Genomic DNA, 27,500 nt, shown 5'->3' on the forward strand with positions numbered 1-27,500 from the left:
CTGTATGTATAAAAGAAATACATATTCAATTTGTTTCGTAACCTGACATTAGTCTCTGTGATGCCTGCATCCAATTTCACAACTGTTACCTTAAGTGTCAGATCAGATCAGAGAGAGAATATAAAATACTGTTCTCACATTTTCTATCTCAATTTAGCATACTTTATTTACACTGTACTATTGTTGTTGTTGTTGTTGTTGTTGTTGTTATTTAGCCCCGAAGTCAATTAGATAATTAATTAGTAGTCGATATACACATGTCACCAATGTAAATATTCGGTTACTTCTTAACATAACTTCCCTCTACAACGAGTATAATTAACAGACGCTCCCTAGCTGCTCTAACTTCGTATTTGTCCCATCTGTACAGGAGAATACATTCAGTTTCTCTTTCTAATTTGAAAAACACAGAACATCTCCTGTTAATAGTAACGAATTAATTAGTGTTCAATATACTCATGTAGTTGAAGTAACCATTCTTTTCTCGTACAACACAACATTTTGCTGCAATGAGTACAATTGCCTGGTGCCATCTAACAATCTTATGCTTGTATACATATCTTATATAACCAGGACATCATGGGGAAGGATCTATTTTTAATCAGAAGCAAGATTCTGCTGCCGTTTATATATTCTTCTATTCTCTCTTTTATTCTTTCACTTGTTTCAGTTATTTGACTGTGGCCATGCTGGAGCACATCGACTCCAGGACACTTATTCTTTGTAAGCCTAGTATTTATTCTATAGGTCTGTTTTACTGAACTGCTAAGTTACTGGGATGTAAACACACCAACACTGGTTCTCAAGTGATGGTGGGGGGACAAACACAGACACACAAATACACACACACATATATATATATACACATACACAACAGTCTTCTCTCAGTTTCCGTTTACCAAACCCACTCTCAAGGCTTTGGTCAGCTCGAGGCTATAGTAAAAATCACTTGCCCAAGGTGCCACACAGTAGGACTGAACCTGAAACCATGTGGTTGGTAAGCAAGCTATTTACCACACAGTCACTCCTGACTATTAATAATTCATCTATGAATTTGAAGTGGATCAATTGTTTGTCTTTGTTCTATATTTTAGAGTTGAGGAATTCTGTCATCATCATCATTATCATCATTATTATCGTTTAACATCTGTTTTCCATGCTGGCATGGGTTGGATGATTTGACTGGGGTCTGGGAAGCCAGGAGGCTGCACCAGGCCCCAATCTGATCTGGCATTGTTTCTACAGCGCTGGATGCCCTTCCTAACGCCAACCACTCCAAGAGTGTAATGGTTGCTTTCTGCGTGCCACCAGCACAGAACCCAGTCAAAGCGGCATTGGCATCGGCTACGTTTGGATGGTGCTTTTTACATGCTACCGGCATGGGGCTCACAACTACAATTTCTATTTGATTTGATTTTGATATTGCTGATGTTGATGTACTTAACTCAATAGGTCTCCTCAAGCACAGCATGTTGCCCTATGATCTAAGGTACTTTTGGGCTTGTTATGTGACTCTGGTATAAGTTATTTACATTGGACGTATAAGTGTCCTCACTTTGTTTGTTGTTACCACAATGTTTCAGCTGATGTATTCTCCAGCTTTCATCAGGTGTCCTGGTGGAATTTCAAACCCAAACCCTTATATGACTAATGGGGTACTCTGTTCTCATTCCTAAGGTATCTTTTGCTGATGTTATCATTATTATTAATTCAATGTATAACTGCCCACAAGCATATAACATAGTGGTTAAGAGTGTGGGCTACTAACCCCAAGATTCCAGGTTCAATCCCAGGCAGTGACTTGAATAAATAATAATAATAATAACATCAATAAAAAATACCTTAGGAATGAGAACAAATTACCCCATTAGTCAAATAAAGGGTTGCGTTTGAAATTCTCCAGGACACCTAATGAAGGCTGGAGAGTACATCAGCCAAAACGTGATAACAACAAACAAGGTGAGGACATCTATCTGTCCAATGTGAATAATGTTTTTCTTTGTTAACCAAATTGGAGCTGGCCAAATTATGTACCTTTTCCAAGGTCACACTAGAATAGCTATTACAGTATCAACACAGACCATCAGATGTTGTTATATACCACTAGCCACAATGCACTTCCAATTCTGTCTCGATTGCACCATTCTTTTTCATCTTGATCCAAACTGCTTAACTAGATCGTCTTCCCATAGTCACGAAGGCCTTCCAAGTTGCCTTTTCTAATTTCTTGAACACCATTCAGCAACTGCACAGCTCCACCTGTTGTCTGAGAACCTTGCAACATGTCCAGTCCAATGAAACTTGTGCTTTCGGTCCTCTGCAAAAACAGTAGCCACAGAGTTTCACTCATTGACTTTATTTTAGGAAATCTGCTGCTTAGCTATAGGTTGAACCTGAGCAGACCTTTGGTCAAAGGCATTTCAACTCTGAGCATTCTGTCTTTTTCCCTATATGCAGAGAATCCAGAACTACATTATTCAATGTGTCCTTCTTTTCTAAGATGCTAGGATGTAATCTGAGGTAGATTTGGCTGCTATTTCTAGCAAATTGAGCAACCATTTAGTGGTGGTGTCACAAGGACCTACTCCAGTTTACATAACTGATCAGTGACTGTGAGGTTAAAAATACTAGACCTCTATTCATAATACCAGATACTTGTAAGTTCAGACATCACAATTATCACTGTAATTCACTCTTGAACAGAGCACTGAACTCTGCTTGTAACATTTTGCCTGGCTAAACACAAAATAATCTTCCACTCCTACTTCACAGTTGAGTAGTTTGAGATAGAACAAGCATCCATCTGTTAAGCACAATTGTTCCAACAAATAAACTGTCCCACTCATGCAAGCATGAAAAGAAAAACGGATGCTGGAGAATAAAAATGATTAATAAATATGGGTGCAGGCACACGGCTGTGTAGTAAGAAGCTTGCTTCCAGACCACATGGTTCTGGGTTCAGTCCCACTGCATGACATCTTGCGCAAATGGAAACTAGAAGGAGCTCATGAGTGTGTGTGTGTGTGCATGTGGTGTATTTGTGTGTGTATATGTGTGTCTTTATGTATATGTTTGTGCCCCACCGCTGCTTGACAACCAGTGTTAGTTTGTTTATGTCCCTCGTAACTTAGTGGTTTGGCAAAACAGACCACCAGAATAAGTACCAAGCTTATAAAAAGAAATAAGCTCTGGGGTCAATTCTTTAAGACAGTGGCCCAGCATGGCCACAGTTTAATGATGGAAACAAGTAACAGAAAAAATGTGTTATAATCATAATTGAGTTTGCAGAAGCGGTAAAGTGTCATATGAAATTCCTTTATGTTGTAGGTTCAAACCAAGCTCAGGTTCATTATGGCCTTTCAGGAAGACAGGGAAATAGTTATCTTTTATCTTTTACTAGTTTCAGTCATTACATTTACGGCCATGCTGGAGCACTGCCTTAAGGAACTCCATTCAAATGAATTGACCCTATGCTTGGCACTTATTCTATAGGTCTCTTTTGCTGAACTGCTAGGTTATGCGTATGTAAATATACCAGCACTGGTTGTGTGGTAATGGTGGTGGTGGAGAGCCAAACACAAACACACACACACACACACACACACAAGCTTCTTTCAGTTTCCATCGGCCAAATCCACTCTCAAGGTATTGGTCAGCATAAGGCTACAAGAGAGGACACTTACCCAGTCCCATGCAGTTCAGAACTGAACCTGGAACCATGCAGTTGGGAAACAAATTTCTTTCCACCCAAATATTCTTCATAGAGACATCATTAAGTAATTGTCTGTTATACACACACACACACACACTGAATTATATCTATCATTTATAATATTTCTGTAATTTACTGTTCTGTTTGTTTTCTTCATAAACAATGACAAGCCACTGTAAATACCATGGTTGATACTCTCTCTAATTACCTCCAGTCAAAACAGTATTAGCGTGTCAAAAGGGATGGTAAATGAAATGAACACTATATATATATATATATATATATATATATATCACCATTGTCATCATCATCGTTTAACGTCCGTTTTCCATGCTAGCATGGGTTGGATGGTTCAACCGGGGTCTGGGAAGCCAGGAGGCTGCACCAGGCTCCAGTGTGATCTGGTAGTGTTTCTACAGCTGGAATCCCTTTCTAACGCCAATCACTTTGTGAGTGTAGTGGGTGCTTTTTACATGCCACCGGCACAGGGGCCAGAGAAGGCTGGCAACAGCCACAATCGGTTGGTGCTTTTTACATGCCACCGGCACAGAAGCCAGTCAAGGCGGCGGTAGCATCAGCCATGTTCGGATGGTGCTTTTTACTTGCCACTGGCATGGGTATCACAACTACAATTTCCATTTGATTTTTATTTTGATGTTGATGTACGTGACTCAATAGGTCTCCTCAAGCACAGCAGGTTGCCCTACGATCCAAGGTAACCACAGTAGATCGTCCTACAATTCAAGGTACTTTGAATGGGCTGGGGCTGGTTATGTAAAGCTGGTGTAGGATACGCTGTGGACTCACTTTATTTGTCGGATCTTCGCAGTCACAGCATATCTCCAGAGGTCTTGGTCTTTCATCATTACCTCTGTGAGGCCCAATGTTCGAAGGTCATGCTTGACCACCTCATCCCATGTCTTCCTATGTATATATGTGAGGAGGTGCTGAAAAGTTCCTGGCTTTGGGTAAAAGAAAATACAGGAGGATCAGTTAATTATGATTTTATTCAACATATTCCCCTCTCAGAGTCACACACTTATTGCAGCAGTTCTTCAGTTTTTCTAAGTCCTGTAAAAAGAACTTGGAAGGTTGGCACTCCAATCAAGCCTTTCCAGGAACTTTTCAGCACCCCACATATGAATATATATAAATATATATATATGTATATATATATATATATATATATATATATATATAATATATATATATATATATATATATATTATATATATATATATATATATATAATCATATCAAAGGGAAATGGAAATTATGTGTTTAAATATACACTATATCGTATGACTTTTAAATATATATATATATTTATATATATATCAACACACAAGCACATTCATGGATAAACATAGAGTATATAATAATGTCCATGCATACTGATACACACACACACATATGTAAAAACATAAACAAGTATGGAAGAATGAATATTAAAATGATGAAGATGATGATGGTGATATATATGCACACAAATGTATAAATGTGTAAGGAAAAATAAGACATATACTGTTACCAACATACATTCATATGCACACACCAAAAGTGTAAGAGCGTGAGAATAAAATGTTGGAAAAAAAACCAGAAGCAGTATGTTAAATCTAGAACATTCAGTGAAGTAATAGCATCAATAGAATGGATTACAGAAGAAAGAACTGGAAATTAATATAACAGTGCCATTTGTATTTTGAAGAATTTATCATTGGAAGATAATTTACAATACCACAGAATGGAGCCATAGTTAATTAAAATAAATAATCAAGAAAATCGTCTCCAACTGGCTCATATTGTATAGCTTATCTCTCTACCTGTTTACACAATTACATTTATCTCTATGTGCAGCTATTCCGATCCATTTATCACTGATATTGGATAATGCATTTGGTCACTGATTGAGACTCTTTGGAGCTGCCTGAATTCCTTTGGTATCAGAATGCTTTGAAGGATTATGGGTTATCATTGGTTGGATTTCATATCCAATGAATGACTCCCCTCAGAAACTCAGATGTGTCCTGTTACTTGGAGTGCCAGCTCAGACTGTTTGGTCATGTCGCTCAATTTTCTGAATCAAGCCCTACTCACTGTGTTCTCTTCTTCACAGCGGATCTGGCTGAGTTGGTGGCTTGTGTTAGTTGACCACATGCCATATGGTCACAGCAGGTGAAGAGGTATCTTGTGGAGATGGGGACTGACTGAGATTCTGCTGGATGGGTCACCTGAGAAATATGGTAACAAAAGGATTAATGTAAGACTGATTCTTCCTATTTCGTTTTTGGATTTGGTTTGCAAGATTCTTTATATGAGTTCGTGTGTTGAAGCATATTCTGTTGTGTCTGGGGAGAGTCATTCTGTTTTAGTGCCTTATTATTTAACACACTCACCGGTAAAATTTACACTTATTTCTTATTTTTATTTTCTAAAATTTTCGTTGCGTCTTGCAACCTTTTCAATAGTCTTAACTCTTCCTAATTTTGGCATAAAGTCAACAAGTTTGATGAGAGAAGAAGTAAATAACATTGCCCCTGGTATTTAAACGATACTTATAATTATCAACTCCTACATAATGACAGCCAAAGGATTTGAACTCAGAACATGAAGGGTTGGAAGGCATGCCACCTAGCATTTTGTCCTACATAGTAATGATTCTGTCAACTTGCTGCCTTGTATTGAAATATTTATATCTAATTTTGGTACAAGGCCCACAATTGAGCATGTAAAGGCCAATCAATTACATTGCTCCCAGTGCTAAGCAAAAGTAAGTCAAGCAAAGTTTCCTTCTCGAGTCATAAGGGTCAATTTCCTGACACATAAGGGCCAGTTGCCAATTTCCATAGTGTATATATTCCCCCACCTGGATAGGACCCCTGTCTGTTGCATAATGACTCATTTATGCTAGCTGAGTGGTCTGGAGCAATGTGAAATGAAGTGTCTTGCTCAAGAACAGAACGCGTTTCCCAGTCCAGGAATCGAAACCACAATCTTACGATCATGAGACCAACACCTCTAACCTTGAAGCCATGTGCCTTCACCAAAAAGATAAAAGGTAGAGGTTACCTTCTTGAGTTATGTCATCATACAAGGACTGGTTTCCTGATTTCATGGTGTATATATCTCCCTCCTGGACGGGATGACAGTCTGTCGCAGGATTACACATCTTTGCTAGCTGAGTGGACTGGAGCAACATGAAATGAAGTGTCTTGCTCAAGAACACAATGCATCGCCCAGTCCAAGAATCGAAACCACAATCTTACAATCATGAGTCGAACACCCTAACCACTAAGCTATGCACCTCCACAACAATGTGAAATGAAGTGTTTTGCTCAAGAACACAATGCATTGCCCGGTCCAGGAATCGAAACCACGATCACATGATCATGAGTCCAGTATCTTAACCACTAAGCCATGTGCCTCAACAGATACTGCGTGGGGGTATTGGCCCCACACAAATCCATTTTTACCTCTGGGAAGAGATGGTTCATATTAATACACTCTAACCACTAAGCTACACACTTCCACTCAAGGCTAAACAGATACTTAATCGACCCCTGAAAGATAACAAAGTTGACATTGGTGGAGTTTGAACTCAGAACATAAGAAGCCACAAAAAAGGCTGCAAGCATTTTGTCTGATGAGGTAACAATTCTGCCAGTTCACTGCCTTATCTTAATGTAGTATTTGTTTCAAATATTGGTACAAGGCCAGCAGTTTTGGTGGAAGGGGGCTGAGGGTAAGTCAATTACACCAATACCAGTACTTGACTGGTACTTGTTTTATCAATCCCAAAAGGATGAACTGCAAAGTCAACCTTGGTGGAATTTTGACTCAAAACATAAAGATGGGAGAATTGCCACCGAACACTTTTCCCAGCATGCTAACGATTCTGCCAGCTCGTGTAATATCATATTAATAATCTTTTCTGCTCTAGGCACAAGGCGTGAAATTTCGGGGGGGGTGGGGGCAGTCGATTAGATCAACCCCAGTATGCGAATGGTACTTAATTTATCAACTCCGAAAAGATGAAAGGCAAAGTCGACCTCAGCGGAATTCAACTTTACCATACATCCTTTCGGGGTCGATAAATTAAGTACCAGTTGCTTACTGGGGTCAATCTAATCAACTGCACACCCCACTCCCCCAGAATTTTGGGCCTTGTGCCTTGAGTAGAAAAGAATATCATATTAATAATTATTTCTTTATTGCCCACAAGGGGCTAAACATAGAGGGACAAACAAGGACAGACAAAGGGATTAAGTCGATTACATTGACCCCAGAGTGTAACTGGTACTTATTTAATCGACCCCGAAAGGATGAAAGGCAAAGTCGACCTCGGCAGAATTTGAACTCAGAACATAGCAGCAGACGAATTACTGCTAAGCATTTCACCCGGCATGCTAACGATTCTGCCAGTTCGCCACCTAAAAATATTAATATGTGTTATTATCATATTAATAATGACACATTAACAATATAATATCGATCTATTATATAAACTAAAACCCATATTGATTTTTTAAAATAATTCTTTTTGCAAATATCAATAATCCCCTCTCATTGTTTACCGTCTGTCTGTGTGTCTGTCTGTCTATCTGTTTATGTATCTCTCTCATTGCCTTCTGTTTTCTAATGTTTTTATCTTTCTTTAAGGTGCCCTTGTGGCAAGTGAATTCAAGTTATTTTGCTTTTTTTTTTTAAGATTAGATAATTAAAAGACATAATGGAAAGTAAACAAAAATAAAACATAAAAATGATTATTTTATTTATTTGTCTCATTAATTGTTTTTTTTTTTAATTTTTTCTTTTTTTTTTAATTTTCAACAGGTTTTTGCAAGCACTTTGAATCAAAGTAAAAGCATTACCAATGGCAAGAATTTCTGAAAGAGGAACAACGAAATAACAATAACCAAAGAAAGACAACAGCTGATCAACAACAACAAAGATAACAAGAGCAGCAAAAAAGAAAAAAAACGAACAGCATTTGATAAAGAAAAAAACACCTAAAAAAAATAACAAAAGACCAGAGGCAAATAATAATAATAACAATATTGAAGGTGTTGAAACTCACATTGTTGACCTGCAGAGAAGTACCATCCTGTATTCCTCAAGAATTCTAAGGCAGATTCTTGAGATTTGAGGAGACTTGTTGTTACCAAACATCAAGATAAAATACCTGCTAACTAAATTAGCATGCACTAGCATCATAATAATAATAATAATAATAATAAACACTTAGCAAAAATAACAAAAACAGCAACGTACATTAAGAACAAGTTGATATCATCATCTTTATCACCAGCATTGAAAGCTGTGATAAGAACTGTAGTAGTAGTAGTAGCAGTAGTAGTAGTAGTAGTAGTAAAAGTAACAAGATCAAAACTGACAAAAACATTTGCAACAAATACCATCATAGTCACCATTGTTTTAGTGACCACCACCACCAATACTACTACAGTCACTTAGAATAGCAACAACAACAATTGCCTACATTACACAATAGCATCATCAACATCATCGACATGACCATCACCACCAGCAGTCACAAGGATTCTGTGAAACAGTAGTAGTAGTAGTAGCAGCAACATCATCAACCATACGACCAGCAACAATAACAAGAATTTTTATACGAATCTGCATCATCATTACCATCACAAACCACACCTCCGCCACCGACGACAAGATGTCGTTCACGACCACACCCACTCCACAGTACATCGATGAAGTGGAGATTGACTCAGCTACAGACAGCTCAATCAACTTATCATGGAGCGTGAAAGGCACAAGCCACTCATCTTCACACATCACCGGCTTTCAGGTACATTTCCAGAAAGTGGCCAGCTCTTATATCCAATACAGCGCAATGTTGTCGTCAATGACAACCAGTTATAAGATACGCAACCTCGTTGCTGACACCTTCTACAAGGTATGCGTCGTGATGTATCGTAATGACACAACACAGAATGGAGGGGCAGGAGGGGTTGCACAGCAACGCCAAAAGTGCACAGATGCTGGCACCGCAAGTTGGCACCTGCCAGTATCTGTCGGGAGCAGTGTCGGTGCGATCATAGCACTCTCGCTTATTGTGCTAATGGTGCTCATCGCACGCTGCCCCTCAATCATGCGACATCGAAAGGGAAGTGCACATGCAAGTGGTAAGTACGACAGCATGACGACCAACCTGCAAGATGACCACCTCGAGATGAGTGATACCACACTGCATGTGCATGAAGAAGAGGAGGATGAAGGAGAAAACGATGACGATGATGAAGGACAAGGTGAAGCAGCAGCTGCGGCTGCAGCATTCACCGATCATCGGGGCAGCATCCTTGTCGAAGTTCCAGTCTCATTTCATGAGCGCATTTTTAAACAACAACATCTGCAGCAGCATCATCACAACTGTCAGTCAGCACTGACCGAGGGCTACTGCAACGGTGGGAGCAGTAGTAGACACTCACGCCACCAACTCCGCCACCAACAAAGCCTCTCGTCACCACCTGCACCACGACCAGCACAACACTATCTATTACATCGTGCTTCCATTCCTCATATACATCATCACTCCTGCCAACATCAACACCACAAGGAAGCCGAGTTTGTCTCGGCTTCGCAGCTCACTGATTTTCCAGTGCCCCTCACCTACATCTCAGAGGCGGAGCCTGGCTACCACATTGCACCTGCTGTTATATGCCCTCACCAAGCAAGTGGCCACAGTCGGCGGGCACATTTCAAGCGACAGGTCAGCAAGGGCAAATATGAGGGCAGTGCCAGTGAACAGCCCCACTGCAGCCATCAGCATTCGACAGTAGTGAAAATTGAACCGCAACCAAAGCTTTCTAATCCTAAGCCTGAAAAGCAACCCTCAATGGACCTCACCAGTAGCTTATAGGGGGTTCAATGACTTGATAATGAAAGTACAGAGATAAAAAGACATATATATATATATGTATATATATATATATATATATATATACACACACACATACATTATACACACTCTATTTTATATATTGAATAAGTACATAAGGTAGAGCAAATTTATACCATGTGGAAAACCAAAATTATATGTGTGTATATATTTATAAATACACACAAAACAAATTTACATTAACAAACACAAACACACATAAATACATAGATAAATGTATGTTAGGGTTACGTTATCATGGGGATTGGGGAGACCATTCACTCAAGAAAAGACTTGAACGTAGAGTAGAATATAGACATGTATATATATCTATATATATATATAGACATGTGTATGTATATGTTGTATGTATGTATAATATATATATATATATATTATATATATATATATATATATATATACAGACATGTGTATGTATATGTGTGTATATATATATAGAAATGTGTGTGTGTGTGTGTGTGTATATATATAGAAATGTGTGTGTGTGTATGTATATATATATAATATATATATATATATATATATATATATATCTATATACACATGTCTATATATATATACACAACTATATATATTATATAACACACACACAGAGGAAGAGAGAGGGGGAGAGTGAAGGGCCAATAACCAACAGATGCATATATCTGATGATGCAAAACAAAAGCAATAGTCAATTCATCAACGTTATCATATGATTCAAATGACATATTCACACTGTTACATCCACTTATATATGTATGTATGTATGTATGTATATATAAATGTATGTATGTGTATATATATATATATAGCTATAACTCTTTGACTGCTATTTCTAAATTCGGTATGTGGTAAGTCAATTCGTTGCTAAACCCTTTATTGCTTAGTATATATATATATATATATATATATATATATATATATATACAAACACACATATGTATATTATATCTTATGGGTACACTTATATGTACAATTGCTACTGGTGAGTTTAGAGCTATATATATATATATATAATAATAAATATTAGGGAATAAATCCAAATTTACAGGGAAAAAAAATCAGATTTAGGATTAAATCCAATTTTATAGTAAAATATTATATAATATTAATAAGAGACAAAACCACTATTTTGCAAAACAAACAAGGAAAGACTTAATCAATACATAAAATTTTAATAAAAAGTAAAAAAATCGCCACTACAATTGTTTCATGTCCTGATCGACAATCTTCAGGTGGATTTCCTGTGTGTGATTGTGTCAGCGACCATATAAGCATGTGTGCATATATATATATATGTACATATATGCATATATATATACATATAAGTTTATATATTCATATATATGCATATATAAATACATATATATATATATATATATATGCACATATAAATACACATATACATATATATATGTATGTATATATATGCATAAATATATCTCTATATGTATATATATATACATTTATATATGCAGATATATACATATATATGCATACATATATGCACACATACATATACATATATATATATGCAAATATATATATATACATATACATATCATGCAAACACATATATATATATATATATATATATCCACATACATACATATACATGCAAATATATATATAGATATACATACATATACATGCAAATATATATATATATATATATATATATATATATATATACATATATATATATATATGCAAATATATATATACTTACATATATATATACACATATGTATGTATATATATCATCATCATCGTTAACGTAACGTCCCTTTCCATGCTAGCATGGGTATATATATATATATATATATATATATATATATATAATATATATATATATATATATATATATATATATTATATCATATATATATATATCAGTACTTATATGTATGTATAAAACAAAGATAGCATAAGAATCACAGAATAAAGAAATAAATTCCCCCACCCACCCACCCACCCACCCACTAAAAGAAAAGGAATAATTAAAACAAACTCCACGCCCTGAACCAAAAACCGAAATGAGAACGCAGAAATTAACAATTAACAAAAGAAATGGAAAAAAAAAAATACAATAATTCCAAAATTACCAAGAATCAAATGTAAGGAAGAAACAGAGTTGTAACTATGTTCAATTTGATATATGACGCACCTGACTTAATGGATGTTGTTATTACAAGAATGCATGTTCCCAAGACAACCGTTGAATATATTCCCCAATGAAAGAATGCATCTCTTCCAAAATAAAAATAGTTTTTTTTGTTTTTTGTTTTTATCATTATTATTATTAAGATTATTATTATTATTATTATTATATTATTATTATTTTATTGTTATTATTAAGATTATTATTATTATTATTATTATTATTATTGTTGTTATTATTATTGTTATTATTAAGATTATCAACATTAATATTATCTATACTATTTGTTTACTGCTGCCATTATTATGAACAACCATCACTGTTACAACCACCAAAACTACCACCACCACCACCACCACCAACAACAACATCACAACCATCATCATCATCAGCATAGTTCATACCACCACCACTGCCACCATTTCAAGTTAATTACATAATAGATTCTGAAGCCAGAAAGAGAGAGACAAAAGAACAGAAACATAAAGAAACAAAAAATAAAAAGAAAACAGAAAATGCATTATACATACATCATACATATATACCTATATGAGTGTGTGTATGCGTATATATATATATATATATATATATATATATATATATATATATATGTTTATATATATGTACACACACACACACATATATAAATACATGTGTGTGTGTGTGTTGTATATATATATATATATATGGGGTAGGCTGGGTGGGTGTATACACGTATATATATATACGCATGCATACATATATGTACATATGTATGCACATACATATATAAATAGACATAACACACACACACATAGATGTGTTTGTGTGTGTATATATATATGCATGCTTTTTGTTCTCTATGGGTTTTTCGAAGGCTGAGACTAAAAATACACGTGTAATTATGTATTCTTAAACAATGCAACGTAACCTGAAGAAATAGAGGAAAGTGGTTGAGGAATAATATAGTCACAGATGCATTATACAAATGCGTGCACACACACATATATATATAGAGAGAGGTGGACTGGGTCTAAAAATATTGCTTGCCAGGAGACTGATGCCAGCCGCAACTGCAAGAGGGCCCACCCGCAACTACAATGTTATCATCATTTTTTTTTTTTTTTTTTTGTTGAAAGTATTCCTTTCAACTGTCTACAAACACAGCCAGACTGAAATAATTAATGCATTCTTCCAGGAGTAAATAAAAAATTCTCAAATTTGAGGGGGAAGGGCCCCTTAGATACTAACATGGCCCTCTCCCCATATATGGATTCTAATGGTGCAGGGATCCACTTGTTATCAGGCAAGCTGGCAACCTGACCAGTCTGGATTGTATGTATATATATTTTCAGGGCGGTGAGCTGGCAGAATCATTAGTATGCTGGGCAAAATGCTTAACCGTATTTTGTTTGCCGTTACATTCTGAGTTCAAATTCCGCCGAGGTCGACTTTGCCTTTCAACCTTTCGGGGGTTGATTAAATAAGTACCAGTTACACACTTGTGTCAATGTAATTGACTTAATCCCTTTGTGTGTCCTTGTTTGTCCCTTCTATGTTTATCCCCCTGTGGGCAATAAAGAAATATATATATATATTTTAATTGTTGGTAGCTGCACTGTATATAATTATGCAATATACTACCAAATTGACGAAAGGCTTATAAATCAATACTATGTCCTAGCTGTGTTAGCAGTGCTATTCAGTGACTTTTCAAAGTTATCTCTAGAGGTTTTTTTTATAGAAAATTATGATATTTTGCATATGAATATGTCTACATAAATAATTCAGAGCAGGTTCTAGATTCTATCGAAAATCTGTAAAGATATCTTTAAAAAGAGATATTTTTAAAATTCTTTTACTGGTTCCAGTGCATTGGCTGCAGCCATGCTGGAGCACCACCTTTAGTCGACCAAATTGAGCTCAGGACTTATTCTCTATAAGCCAAGTACTTATTCTATTGGTCCCCTTTGTCAAACCACTAAGTTACGGGTACGTAAACACACCAACATAGGTTGACAAGCAAAGGTGGAGGGGGACAAATATATACACACAAATATATACATACACACACACACATATATATATATATATATATGTATGATGGGCTTCTTGTAGTTTCCATCTACCAAATCCACTCACAAAGCTTTGGTCAGCCCGAGGCTATAGTAGAAGACACCTGTTCAAGGTGCCACGCAGTGGGACTGAACATGGAACCAAGTGGTTGGGAAGCAAGCTTCTTACCACACACCCACTACAGATTTTATATAGAAAGTTATGATCTTTTGCATATGAATATGTCTACATTATTAATTCAATGAAGGCTCTAGATTCTATCAAAAATCAGTAGAGATATCTTTGAGAACATAGTTTTTCATGGTCGGATGGTTTGACATCTGTTTTTAGCACATAAGGAATCCACTTAGTGGTCTCTCCTTTATATATATATATATATATATATATAATTCTTTAACAAGAATGGTACTAACAGTGACTTCCAAGTCTTGGCCAAAACTTTGAAATCACAGTGGATGCTATTTGTGTTAAAGAACATGGATACATATTCTACAAAAAGTAGTGGGTAATACGTCAGTTTAACATAAAATTGTCTTTTATTAAAATTAACAAAATGACCCCCACCACACTCACACACACACATACATACATACATACATATATACATACATATATACATACATATATACATACATACATACAGACAGACAGACAGAAGGCTTTTGTTTCATCTACCAATTCTACTTGTCCAAAATGCCATGGAGTGAGAAGAAACCTCCAGAACATGTGGCTGCAATCTGAAATTTGTAACCACGGAGCTATGTAAATATGTACCATCATCATCATCATCATCAATGAATGACCACTTGGTTGTGCTTGCATGAGTTTTACAGAATTTGTTGAAGTAGATTTTCTATGGCTAGATGCCCCTTCCAGTTGCCAAACCTCACTTGTTTCCAACCAAGGCAGTATTTTCCCATATGAGACAGAAAACGAAGACCATCACTTGAATAGCAGTGGTGCTCATTTACAATAACCTCATGATATCAAAACAAGTGTACACACACACACACACACACATATATACATACATGCATACATACATACAAATACACACACACATACATACATCATCATCATCATCCTCATCATCATTTAACGTCCATTCTCCATGATGCCATGGGTCAGATTGTTTGACAGGAGCAAGCAAGCCGGAGGGCTGCACCTGGCTCCAATTGTCTGTTTTGGCATAGTTTTCACAGCTAGATGCCTTTCCTAATGCCAACCACTTCACAGAATGGACTGGGTACTTTTTACATGGTGTCAGTTCTGGTGCATTTTTACATGGGACCAGCATGGGTCCTCATTATGTGACACAAGCACAAGTGCTTTTTACATGGCACTAGCATGGGTGTTCGTTACATGGCATGAGCACAGGTGCTTTTTACATGCCACTAGATTAGTTATGGGACTCAACAGAATCTAGACACATCACTATGTAGGATGCCAGAAATGGCTAAATACAATAACATAGAGTACACATTGAGATCAAACAACAGTGAAAGTATCAAGTGTTGACAAGATGGTAGGATACTATATATATATATATATATATATATACACAGAGAGAGAGAGAGAGAGAGAGTAAAAATTATTATCCAACATAAAGTGGCAGTCCTGATTAGGACAAATGTTACTGCTATTTATCCCCAAGAAAACATCATTTCCAGCTGGCTATCGACACAATGTAACTGCGTCCTTATATTTTCAAACAAGGGGGATAATGTCCTCACTCAGCTTGCTACTTTACGTTGGCAAAGAAGCTTTATCATACTGTTGCTTCATATTTCTTGTTCAGAGATTTAGAACTAGTAATAATTCATAATTGGTTTCATAAACATGGTTAACCATTAGCTAAATTCTCTGAAAAATCTAAGTTTGTACAATGATCTTAATAAAAGTTAATAACACTAACACCAGTTTTGTCCAAATGTCTTGTGCAAAATAAGAGAACGATTAGGTTCCTTCAGAAATTTCTAGAAATTTCAAACATTGTTTACATTTGCATTACTACTGTCTCAGTATTGTGCTAGCTTCTGAACATGGCACACTGCACTAAAGTTACTCCTGACCTCCAAAAAGAAATTGTCAGGATGAAAGTTTCAGGAATGACTCTCAGCTATTTCACAAGACATAAGGAGATCTAAGAATGTGGTTTAATGTGTTCTTCAGCTCTATGAAGAAACTAAAGGTTTTGAACAAAAAAGGCAACTGGTAGACCTCGCAAAACCACCATGTGAGATGATTGAGCCATGAAACAGTACGTATTGAAAGATCCTTTCAGGACTGCTGCTGGAATTTCTAAGAAAATAAGAGTTAATAATGGTATGGAAGTGAGCCGCTTTACAGTGTCTTGTCATCTGATGGAATTTGGATTAAAGACTGTTCCCCGGCAACGAAACCTACCATCAGCAAGAAGAATAAATTGGAGAGACTTTCATTTGCAGAAGCTTATGTGAACTGGAGGGATGATAATTAGTCAAAAGTTCATTTTAATGATGAAAGCAAATTCAATTTAGTAGGTTCAGATGGTAGACAGTATGTTAGGCGCTTCACAGGAGATTGGCTAAAATTCAAGTGCCTGAAGAAATCTGCCAAGTTTGGAGGAGGAAGCGTCACAGTGTGGGGAATGATTTCTTCTGAAGGATTTGGCCCTCTAGTGCAGATATTAATGGTAATATCTATCTGAACTTGGTTAAACAACAAGTGGTGCCATCATTACAAGCATTTCCGAATCAACCATGCATTTTCATGCAAGATAACTCTCCTTGTCATACTGCAAAGCATATCATTGGATTCTTTAGTGAACAAAATAGCCAAGTAATGAAGTGGCCAGCACAAAGTCCAGAATTAAATCCAATTGAAAACCTTTGGAATATACTTGAAGACAAAGTAGCACAAAGGGCACCAACTACTATGATGAATTTATGGCAGATATTAGAAGAGGAATGGAAGAAAGTAACACCTGACTTGAGTAGGAAACTAGTTAAGTCCTGTGGCAATTGATGTGCAGAGGTGATCCCAAACAAAGGTCTACAAACATCATACGAACTGAATCAAGTTCATATTTACATTTCTTTCAATCATTATTATGGTTCTGAGTTAATTGAAGCAATTTTTGGTTTCATTGTTCTCTAATTTTGCACACGAGACACTTCCACGAAACTAGTAGTAATGCTATTAACTTTTATTAAGATCATTGTACAAACTTGGATTTTTCGCAGAATTTAGCTAATGGTTAACCATATTTACAAAACCAATTGCAAATTTGTACGTTTACTAGCTTTTCCGAAATTTAAAAAATATTAATTGTTGTCTTCTTTTGCTCGCTACTGTATATATATATATATATATATATTATATATACATACACACAAAAATACAGAAACAAACACACACATATCCCAATGGCACCTGTGCCAGTGGCATGTAAAAAGCACCTACTACATTCTTGGAGTGGTTGGCATTAGGAAGAGCATCCAGCTGTAGAAGCCATGCCAAATCAGACAGGAACCTGGTACAGCTCCCTGGCTTTCCAGTTTCCAGTCAAACCCATGCCAGCCTGGAAAGCAGATGTTAAATGACGATGATGATGATGATAATTATGATGATATATATAAAATTGTTATCTGCACCATGTGCAGCAAGATCTAGAATGAATAATTGCTTATGTGTTATTAACACATCTAGGTAGATTCAGACACAGAATATGTGAGGCATTGTAGTATATGTCTTAGGAGAATGTCTTCTCTGTTTTACAACATGTTCGATGCACTCATCTCAACAACACATGACATTCAGGACACCAGTGTGCATTCGTCTGAGAGTTCTGGCTGATGAGACACAACAAGTTGAAACACTGACATCCCAGAATGCAGTGTGCCAATAAGAAGAGTGGGTTGAACATGCTATTGGAATAGAATGGAGAAGCTATTCCCCTAAGACATATACTACAGCAACTAGCATATTTTGTATTTGGACCTACCTAAATGTGTTAAAAATAAATATGTGAATATTCACATGTGATAGATGAGAATAAAGAGGTGAAAAACATGTAAAGACAGTGTGTGCTCAGACCACACAAAATACCTCAAATTCATTGTCAAACAAAGAGAGATGAATACCAGGGAAAGTTACACAAAGAGACACGCATAAACACATAAATATACATACATACATACATATATATATATATTCATAAACATACACATACATGCATATATATACATATATTTATACATTTATTTTTGCATACACACACACACATGCACGTATATCTAATGGACTTTTTGTATTTTCCATGTAAGAAATAAAAAGATAAATTGCAATTCCAGACAAAGTGTTCAATGTACAAAATACTTCTATAAAGTAGAGTGAATGTATTCAGTTAAAGGATCGATGACTCTTTCAAGATCAATCTCATTTCCCTCATAACAAAATTTTTACTGCCTCTTCCAAATTCTGATGAAAGAATTGAATTATGCACACATATGTACATACATGTTTGTATTGTGTGTGTGTTTGTGTATGTACTTATTACAAAGAAAAGACAAAAATACTTTGAGAACTTTATCATAAAAAAGAGGCAACACATTCATATCTTAATTAAAAGATGCTACCGGTTTCAATTCTGGAGACAAATAATCTCGCAAAAAGAAAAGGGTAAATGAATTTAATTAAACCAATCTTCCATGGTAACTGTTTTGAAAGTTCACACTATTTTACAAGCGAGTCATTGGTCTTCCTCTGACAGCATTTGGATTAAAATAGTAGTAGCAATAGTATTACCAGTAACAGTGGTCACTAATACTGCAACCATTCCTTCTACACAAATTATGACCAAACAATTATTAGAGAGAGACCAACTAATGCCATGAGAATTTTCTATGAAAAATGTTTGAATAAATTCATTTCTCCATTTCTTTTTGTATGATTATACAGCAATTGAAACCAGTGACATCTTTTACTTTAAGCTTAAAGAAACATAACCAAACTTCAATGAATAGAATTTTCCCCTTTTCCTAGAACATTTCTTTAAGTCTTTTCTTGTTTGTTCCTTGTATTTTTCTAATTTTATCTTGTATTTCCACATGAAGTAGCCATTTTATTTGAGTTTAAAGAATTTCCAGATCACACACAGTTGGCTATGTAAGCCAGTAATAGACTATCCAAGCATGAGACTTAAAGTGGCTCATGTATAATCACACACACACACATATATATATAAATACACACACACACAAGTGAAGGGGCACTTTATACCCTTAGTAATAAGATAGTCACATATTACACAGGGAATATGACATTTAGTATTACTAAGGTATTTTTTCACCAAAATCGCTCAACAAATGTTCACATCAGATGAATTCTCTGGAGCTTGTCCCAAATAAAAAAGTGAAGGAACATATCCCAGATGTATAGCCAAAATGTAAGCTACCCAGAGCAGCCCTTGAGTCACTCTTTCCCTTGGGTTCCCAAACCTATAAAAGCTTATACAGCAGACCCAATAGAATAACCCACATAAAAATGTAACCTGAGACTGAATGGCGCCTTATCCTGTTCACCCTTCTACCAACTATACGACTGCTAGAAGGAAAGTGTTAATTTCTGATACACAATGTAAAGGAAATATGCATTATCTTGTGCATGTGTGTAATTAGAAGACAGAGCTTAAAAAACTGAAGAAGAAAAATGAATAAGGAAATATAAGGTATCTAGTAAATATCACCAACAGCAAAAGAAAAGAAGATAAAATGATATAATGCAAATATTTCAAACCATTAAAGAGCAAAAAAATGGAAAGAGAAAATATAAAATTGGAAAAGAGAAAGGAAAAACTGAAAAAAGAGAGGGAGAGAGAGAGAGAGTGTGTGTGTGCGTGCGTGTGTGTGTGTGTCTGCCCCACCCCAAATCAAACAGAAAAATAATCAATATTTTTTCTGATACTTTATAAAAGAAAATATATATATATTTATCAACATTTTAGAAAAATGAAAAAAAGATGACAAAATGGTGGTGGTTGAGGTGGAGGGAATTTTTCTAATAAAAAATTCAATTTAAGGAAATGAAACTAACAAAAAATAAGTTGAAAATTGAAAATGTTGCAAATTGTTATTAATATAATAATTCTATAAATGATGTAATTGTTTGACATTGAAGAAAAAAAATTAAATGTAAGTGGGTTTTGAGTGCATGTATGTATGTATATGTGCATGCACGTTTGTGTGTGTGTGTGTAGTGTCAGAGAATAAATGGCAATGCAATCCTCAGAATTACAATTTGAGATGCTTCAACTTCGATTAAGAATACTGGCGAGTGTGTGTGTGCGCATGTGTTTGTTTTTATGGTGAATGATAATAAAAACAGTTTAACATAAAACTGAAGAATTACTCAATACTTCTTATAAAGAATATCTTTATTAACTCCCTGCAGATGGATTTAGTACTGACAGTCTGTGCTGTGCACTGGAATTGAGCCATTCGGTAACTACATAATTTTCCATACAAGGAATTTTACAGTGTACTTACAGATTCTTCTCCATGTAGTGCATTGGAAAACATGGTGCAGCAAAGAGCAAGACATTGCACTGCTCACACACAGTGTTTCGATGCAGTCAATACTGCTTACTATCTGCAAAGGGTTAAGCTTTTATAAGGAGTGTAACTTTGAGGATTCAGCCTGCTAGCCTTTGCCAGAGTGTCTACATGTGTACCTAGATACATACATTCATGCATGTATGTATATCTATCTGTGTGTCTGTCTGTGCGTGTGTGTGTGTGTTAAATAAAGTAAGATAACAAGGCCAAGGTAATATGATATTTCTAGGACATTTATAAAGAGAAAGGTGGTCTTACAGCTGTTTCAGAGAAATAAATGATATCCCATCATCAGAGAGGAGTTAAGAGAGTTTCATACATATTGATATATATATATATATATATATATATATATATATATATATATATATATACATATATATTTAGTCAGTGTATCATATATCCGGAGGTGCAATGGCCCAGTAGTTAGGGCAGCAGGCTTGCAGTTGTAGGATCACAGTTTTGATTCCCAGGCCGGGCATTGGGAGTGTTTACTGAGCGAAAACACTTAAAGCTCCACGAAGCTCCGGCAGGGGGTGGTGGCGAACCTTGCTATACTCTTTCACCACAACTTTTTCTCACTCTTTCTTCCTGTTTCTGTTGTATCTGTATTTCAAAGAGCCAGCCTTGTCACACTCTGTGTTATGCTGAAACTCCCTGAGAACTATGTCAAGGGTACACATGTCTATGGAGTGCTCAGCCACTTTCACATTAATTTCACAAGCAGGTTGTTCCATTGATTGGATCAACTGGAACCCTTGTCGTCGTAATCAATGGAGTGCCACAATCATATATCTCAAAAAGAAGCATGCTCTAAAGAACATAGTAGTAATGTATTTATATGCAGTTATGTTGTCCATGGGGCTAATCCCTCTACATATCCGAAACCACTGGTCACTCTATGACAGGACATATACTTAACGGCATAAATATATAAATATATATATATATATATATATATATATATATATATATATATGTACATATGTATGTGTGTATATACATTGTTGTGTCTAAGGAGGGTCATTATGCCAATAAAAATTTAAATGAACACATACAATGTAGAAAATGAGGTGTGTGTGTGTGTGTACATATATATATATATATATATGTATATTTATATATAGATAGATATATTTGTATGTATATATATACATATATATATTTGTATATATATAGTACAAAGTAAGACAGGGGTTATGAGGGTAACCCACAATGGGATATCAGTTATCCAATATACTGCTGGTGAAGCACCCAAATGCCAAATACATAAATGCTTATAACTGTAATGCAATTAATTCATTTATTGTATCGGATGGGCGAAGGTAAAATATTTTACCGTAAATTCATAATACAAATAAGAAAATGGAGGAACAAATTCATTTCAATCATCAACTTACAGATATTACCATTTCATATTATTTATTAACTATATAAATATGAATGTTCCTATTTATATAGTTAATAAATAATATGAAAGGTAATATCTGTAAGTTGATGACTGAAATGAATTTGTTCCACCATTTTCTTATTTGTATATACATATATATATTTGTATATATATATATATAATATATATATATATATATATATGAAACCAATAATCCACTCTGATGATAAGACTGGTGGCTTGTGTTTACTTGTTGATGATTATACTTTATACAAGAAAACTTAGAGTAGCAATGGAGTGAATCAAGAGCTTTGAATGAATAAGCTCCACTGCATGTATTGAATACATCTTCTCACAAACATGTGTTTGCTTGTGTGTAAGTGTGTACGGATGTTAAACAACGACAACGACTATGATGATGATATATATAACAAAGCTAATAGTGAAAAATTATCAATCTGGGTATAATACTTCATAAGCATTCTGTTGGCACACCAGGCTAACAATATTCCCTTCATCAGAGACGGTGTGAGAGGCTGGTTAAGTAATAGTTAATTTAGATAGGATACAAAATAGAGAGTAAGCTGGAGGAAAGAAAATAGATGTGAGATATGTAGGTATATTGAAGTTGTAGATCCATTTTTTAGGGCACACATACACACAGATATATATATATATATATATATCTGTGTGTATGTGTGTGTCCTAATGTTTGTGTTTGTTCTCCATCATTGGTGTTGGTGGGTTTACATGCCTGTAATTTAGTGGTTCAGCAAAAGATACTACCAGAATATGTACCAGGCTTTAAAGAAAAAAAAGGTACTTGGGGTCGATTCATTTGACTAAAATCCCCCAAGGCAGTGCTTGAGCATGGCTGCAGTCTAATGACTGAAACCAGTAAAAGATAAAAATGTGTGATGAAGCAAACTCCAAAGAGACTAGCAGTGGCTGGTACTGACAAGACTTGTACTATTTGTTAAAATTAATAAAAAGAGTGGAATGAACTTGCGGTGAAGAGTGGAAAGTCTAATGTTTCAGAATGTCCTTCTTGAAGGCAAAGTTAATAGGAGAAACATTAATGAAAGGCAGCAGAGTTTTGCAACATCCATGTTAGAAAAACTGGCTGCAACCTAGAGGTCATAACCTCATTCATTTCTCCCCTATCAACTTTTCCCTGAAGAAGGACTTTATCCCATATGTTGGATTTTCCACTGCTCTAGCTGAGTACACTGCACTCTTTTACTATACATGTGTGTGTGAGTGTGTGTGTGTGTGCATTTTTTATCGTAATATTGTCAAAAGCTATTACTCATGATGCTTCAAGATGAAGTATCAACAAGACATCTTGTGTATAGACATTTGAGTGAGTTTCTGTGACCTTATGGAATGAAGTAATTGAATTGAACAAGACACGCAGATACACAAAAATAAAGAAATAAAATAAAAGGTCAACAACAAATAGAAAAATATATTTTCCCAATTAAACAGAAATGAATAATAAAAGAAAATAAATACTCCCATAAAAAAAGGTGCAGAAACTATTTATAAACTGGATTTTATTTTTGAAAATGTCTTTTTTATATAATCGATTATTATCATCATCATCATTATTATTATTTTCATTATTTTATGGTAATTGACGTGATCAGTTTTGTGTAAAATAAAATCAAAAATTAATTCTCAACATGCATATTTGTGTGTGTGTGTGTGTCAATAATTACTATGGCGACTATTTGGAAAGGTTAACGGATAAAGAAAATGTCCTTAAGCACATGAGATGACAGGCCTTCTTCCCGTGTTTCAGTTATCATTATCATTTAATATCCGTTTTCCATGCTGGCATGGGGTGGACAGTTTGACAGAAGCTAGCAAGGCCAGGAGCAGCATCAGACTCCATTGTTTTAGCATAGTTTCTACAACTGGATGCCCTTCCCTGCGCCAACAATTTTACAGCGTACTGGGTGCTTTTTCCATGCCACTAGGACCAGTGCTTTTTACATGGCATATATATATATATATACAGGAAACAACAAGATATGTAGGAACAAACAAGAGAAATAAGACTTAATACAGGAGGGTAAACACACACACACACACACACACATGTATAGTTAGCTGTTCTGTTAAGGTGGGATCAACAAAAAAACTACTCCCATCCAGTCAGAGCTAAATATCATTTAATGAGCCCTAAGCCTGATGATTGCTTGGAGACACAAGGCACATTATATAAATCTGCCTAATCACAGTGTCTCTATGGCAAGAAACTTTAGTACCACTAATTTTGAAAACTGTGTACACTGAATCACACACACACACACAAACACATACACACACAGTATTTTATTGAAGCTCGGAGTTTCACATAACCGATCAATCAAAGTTATTCAGACCAATTGCATAAGATACTATTTTACTCTGCCTTTTGTATTTAAGTACTATTTTCTCTCCTTGTTTTGCACCTATACACTAACATGTACATGCAAACACACACACACTTCATATTTATGATTCTATCTCTTATGGTGCTTTATTCTTGCCGGAGAGTAACAATATTTTTAATAATATTTATATCTCTTGCATATCTTTTCACTGATCGTGGTTTGAATTTTAATTATGATTTTCAACTCAGTAAACAGGCAGAAATGTAGCAAATATTTTGAAATTTCAGTCGTTACTGCACATCCAGCTGATGAGAACCAATCAGATCCGTGCATATACACACACATTCAGAAGAGTTTGAAAGTGCAGTCTTGGGTCATCCTTTATTCCTCTAATAGTCTTCATAGAGGAAAGACAGAATTTTTGTATATTCACCACCCGCAAACATCCCTGCCTGTCCAACATTCAGCAAAGCTCTACATAGCACTGATAACTTATCAGCTGCTGCCTCTAGCAAAGAATGTACTTCGTGTACATCCACTTCACACACACACACACACATATAAATTTAGTTCTAATATAAGGATAAATTTGTTTTTTTTCAGTAGCCAGCATATTAAAATACCTTTTAAGGTGAAAATTATAAACAATTATAAATAAGGACAAAAAAAAAATTTCCTACGCCAATATGCTGAAAAATAGACCTTAGATCGTCTAACCACATTCAATAATTTTCATTATATTTGGAGTACTTAAATGTACCCATGATTTGCATCTGCTTTTTCCAAGGGTACACATAAGTGTTCTATTTATTTCCGATCGAGTTTCTCGCTGAAAAAGGAAGAATCCTTGTGGATTAATCCAGAAATTGTCCCAATTCGGGAATAATGAATTTTAAAAATTTCTGTTAGCGTGCTTTCCTTGTTTCAACTGACTGTGTATTTATAGTGAAAAATATAGTGTGGTCTATTTTTCAGCATATTGGCATTTTTTCTTTTGCCCTTATTTATAATTATATATTTATATATATATGTATGTATGTGCACAGTTTGTGACAGACCATGCCTTTCATTGGCTTGCCTCAAATCTCATTTGCAAACCCATGGAAAACGAACCTCCACCAATTACTCTACCTATATATCTGTGCACATCTTTCAATGCCGTGTATGCCACAATGTCTGCAAATGTAATGGAGGCCTCAAAAGACATTTTAAGATCCATAAAGATCAGAACTTATCTGCAGCTCTTGGAGGACCAAATTGGATATGCAATCTATGTGGGTGTCTTTTCAAAACATTGTCTGGTTTAAAAAGCTACATCAGATGCCACGGCGGTTCTAAGGTGTAGGTACAAGAGGTGGTAAAACTCTGCATAAGGAGCAGACAACCACTATATATATATATATATATATATATATATATATATATATATATTGGCATGCCTGTGCCATTGGCACATAAAAAGCACCATTCCAGCATGGTCAATACTAGTACCGCCTGACTGGCCCTCATGCCGGTGGCGCATAAAAAGCATCTACTACACTCATGGAGAGGTCGGCATTAGGAAAGGCACACACTGTAGAAAATTTGCCAGATCAAATTGGAGCCTGGTTCAGCCTCCTGGTATGCCAGTCCTCAGTCAAACCATCCAACCCATGCCAGCATGGAAAGCGGACATTAAACAACGATGATGATAGTATATAACAGGCTCTGGATTTGATTTAATTGGCTACACATATTTCTGAAGAAAATTTCTGGTTATAACATTGAATAATAGTGATAACAATTGATATTAATGAAGTTGCTAATTTTGCCTCTATTTTTGTTCATTATGCTCACAATAAACTATCGATAGTATCACAGGATGAAACAGAATATCGTATGATGAAGTTAATTTGGATATCTTAAGGGAAGAGAATACATTGGTTGAGATGATGATTCTTGTTATTTACTACCAACCCTTAAGGAAATTGAACTCTGCAACACAAACAAAGAAAGCAGTCTGTAATTGTAGAGTAGTCTCATCAGCATTGATCTACTACTAATGTTAAATATGCAATAGTATGTATGTGTGTGTGTGCGTGCATGCGTGCTTTTGTGTGTAGATTAACAGATAGATAGGCAGATTGATAAACAGATATATACACATATATCGAGAGAGAGAGAGATAGAGATAGCTAGATAGATAGAAATGTATATGTGTGTATATATATATATATATATATATATATATATATATATAATAATAATAATAATTATTATTATTATTATCATTATTATTATTATTATTATTAT

At 35.3% G+C, this 27,500-nt stretch overlaps 2 protein-coding genes across 2 annotated transcripts in view; one reads left to right on the forward strand and one right to left on the reverse strand.

Annotated features, from left to right (window-relative positions):
• Window positions 1–11,000, forward strand: part of LOC115216719 — a 215,161-nt gene extending 204,161 nt beyond the window's left edge. Inside the window, exon 3 of the mRNA XM_029786257.2 lies at window positions 8,546–11,000. Coding sequence (XP_029642117.1) covers window positions 9,402–10,607 — 1,206 coding nt within the window. The 5' untranslated portion in view covers window positions 8,546–9,401 and the 3' untranslated portion in view covers window positions 10,608–11,000. The remainder of the gene's footprint in view (window positions 1–8,545) is intronic.
• LOC115216185 (UPF0415 protein C7orf25 homolog) overlaps window positions 1–27,500 on the reverse strand; it is a 454,440-nt gene that overhangs the window by 358,430 nt on the left and 68,510 nt on the right.

Source organism: Octopus sinensis, linkage group LG10 (genome assembly GCF_006345805.1).
Source record: "Octopus sinensis linkage group LG10, ASM634580v1, whole genome shotgun sequence".
NCBI lineage: Eukaryota > Metazoa > Mollusca > Cephalopoda > Octopoda > Octopodidae > Octopus > Octopus sinensis.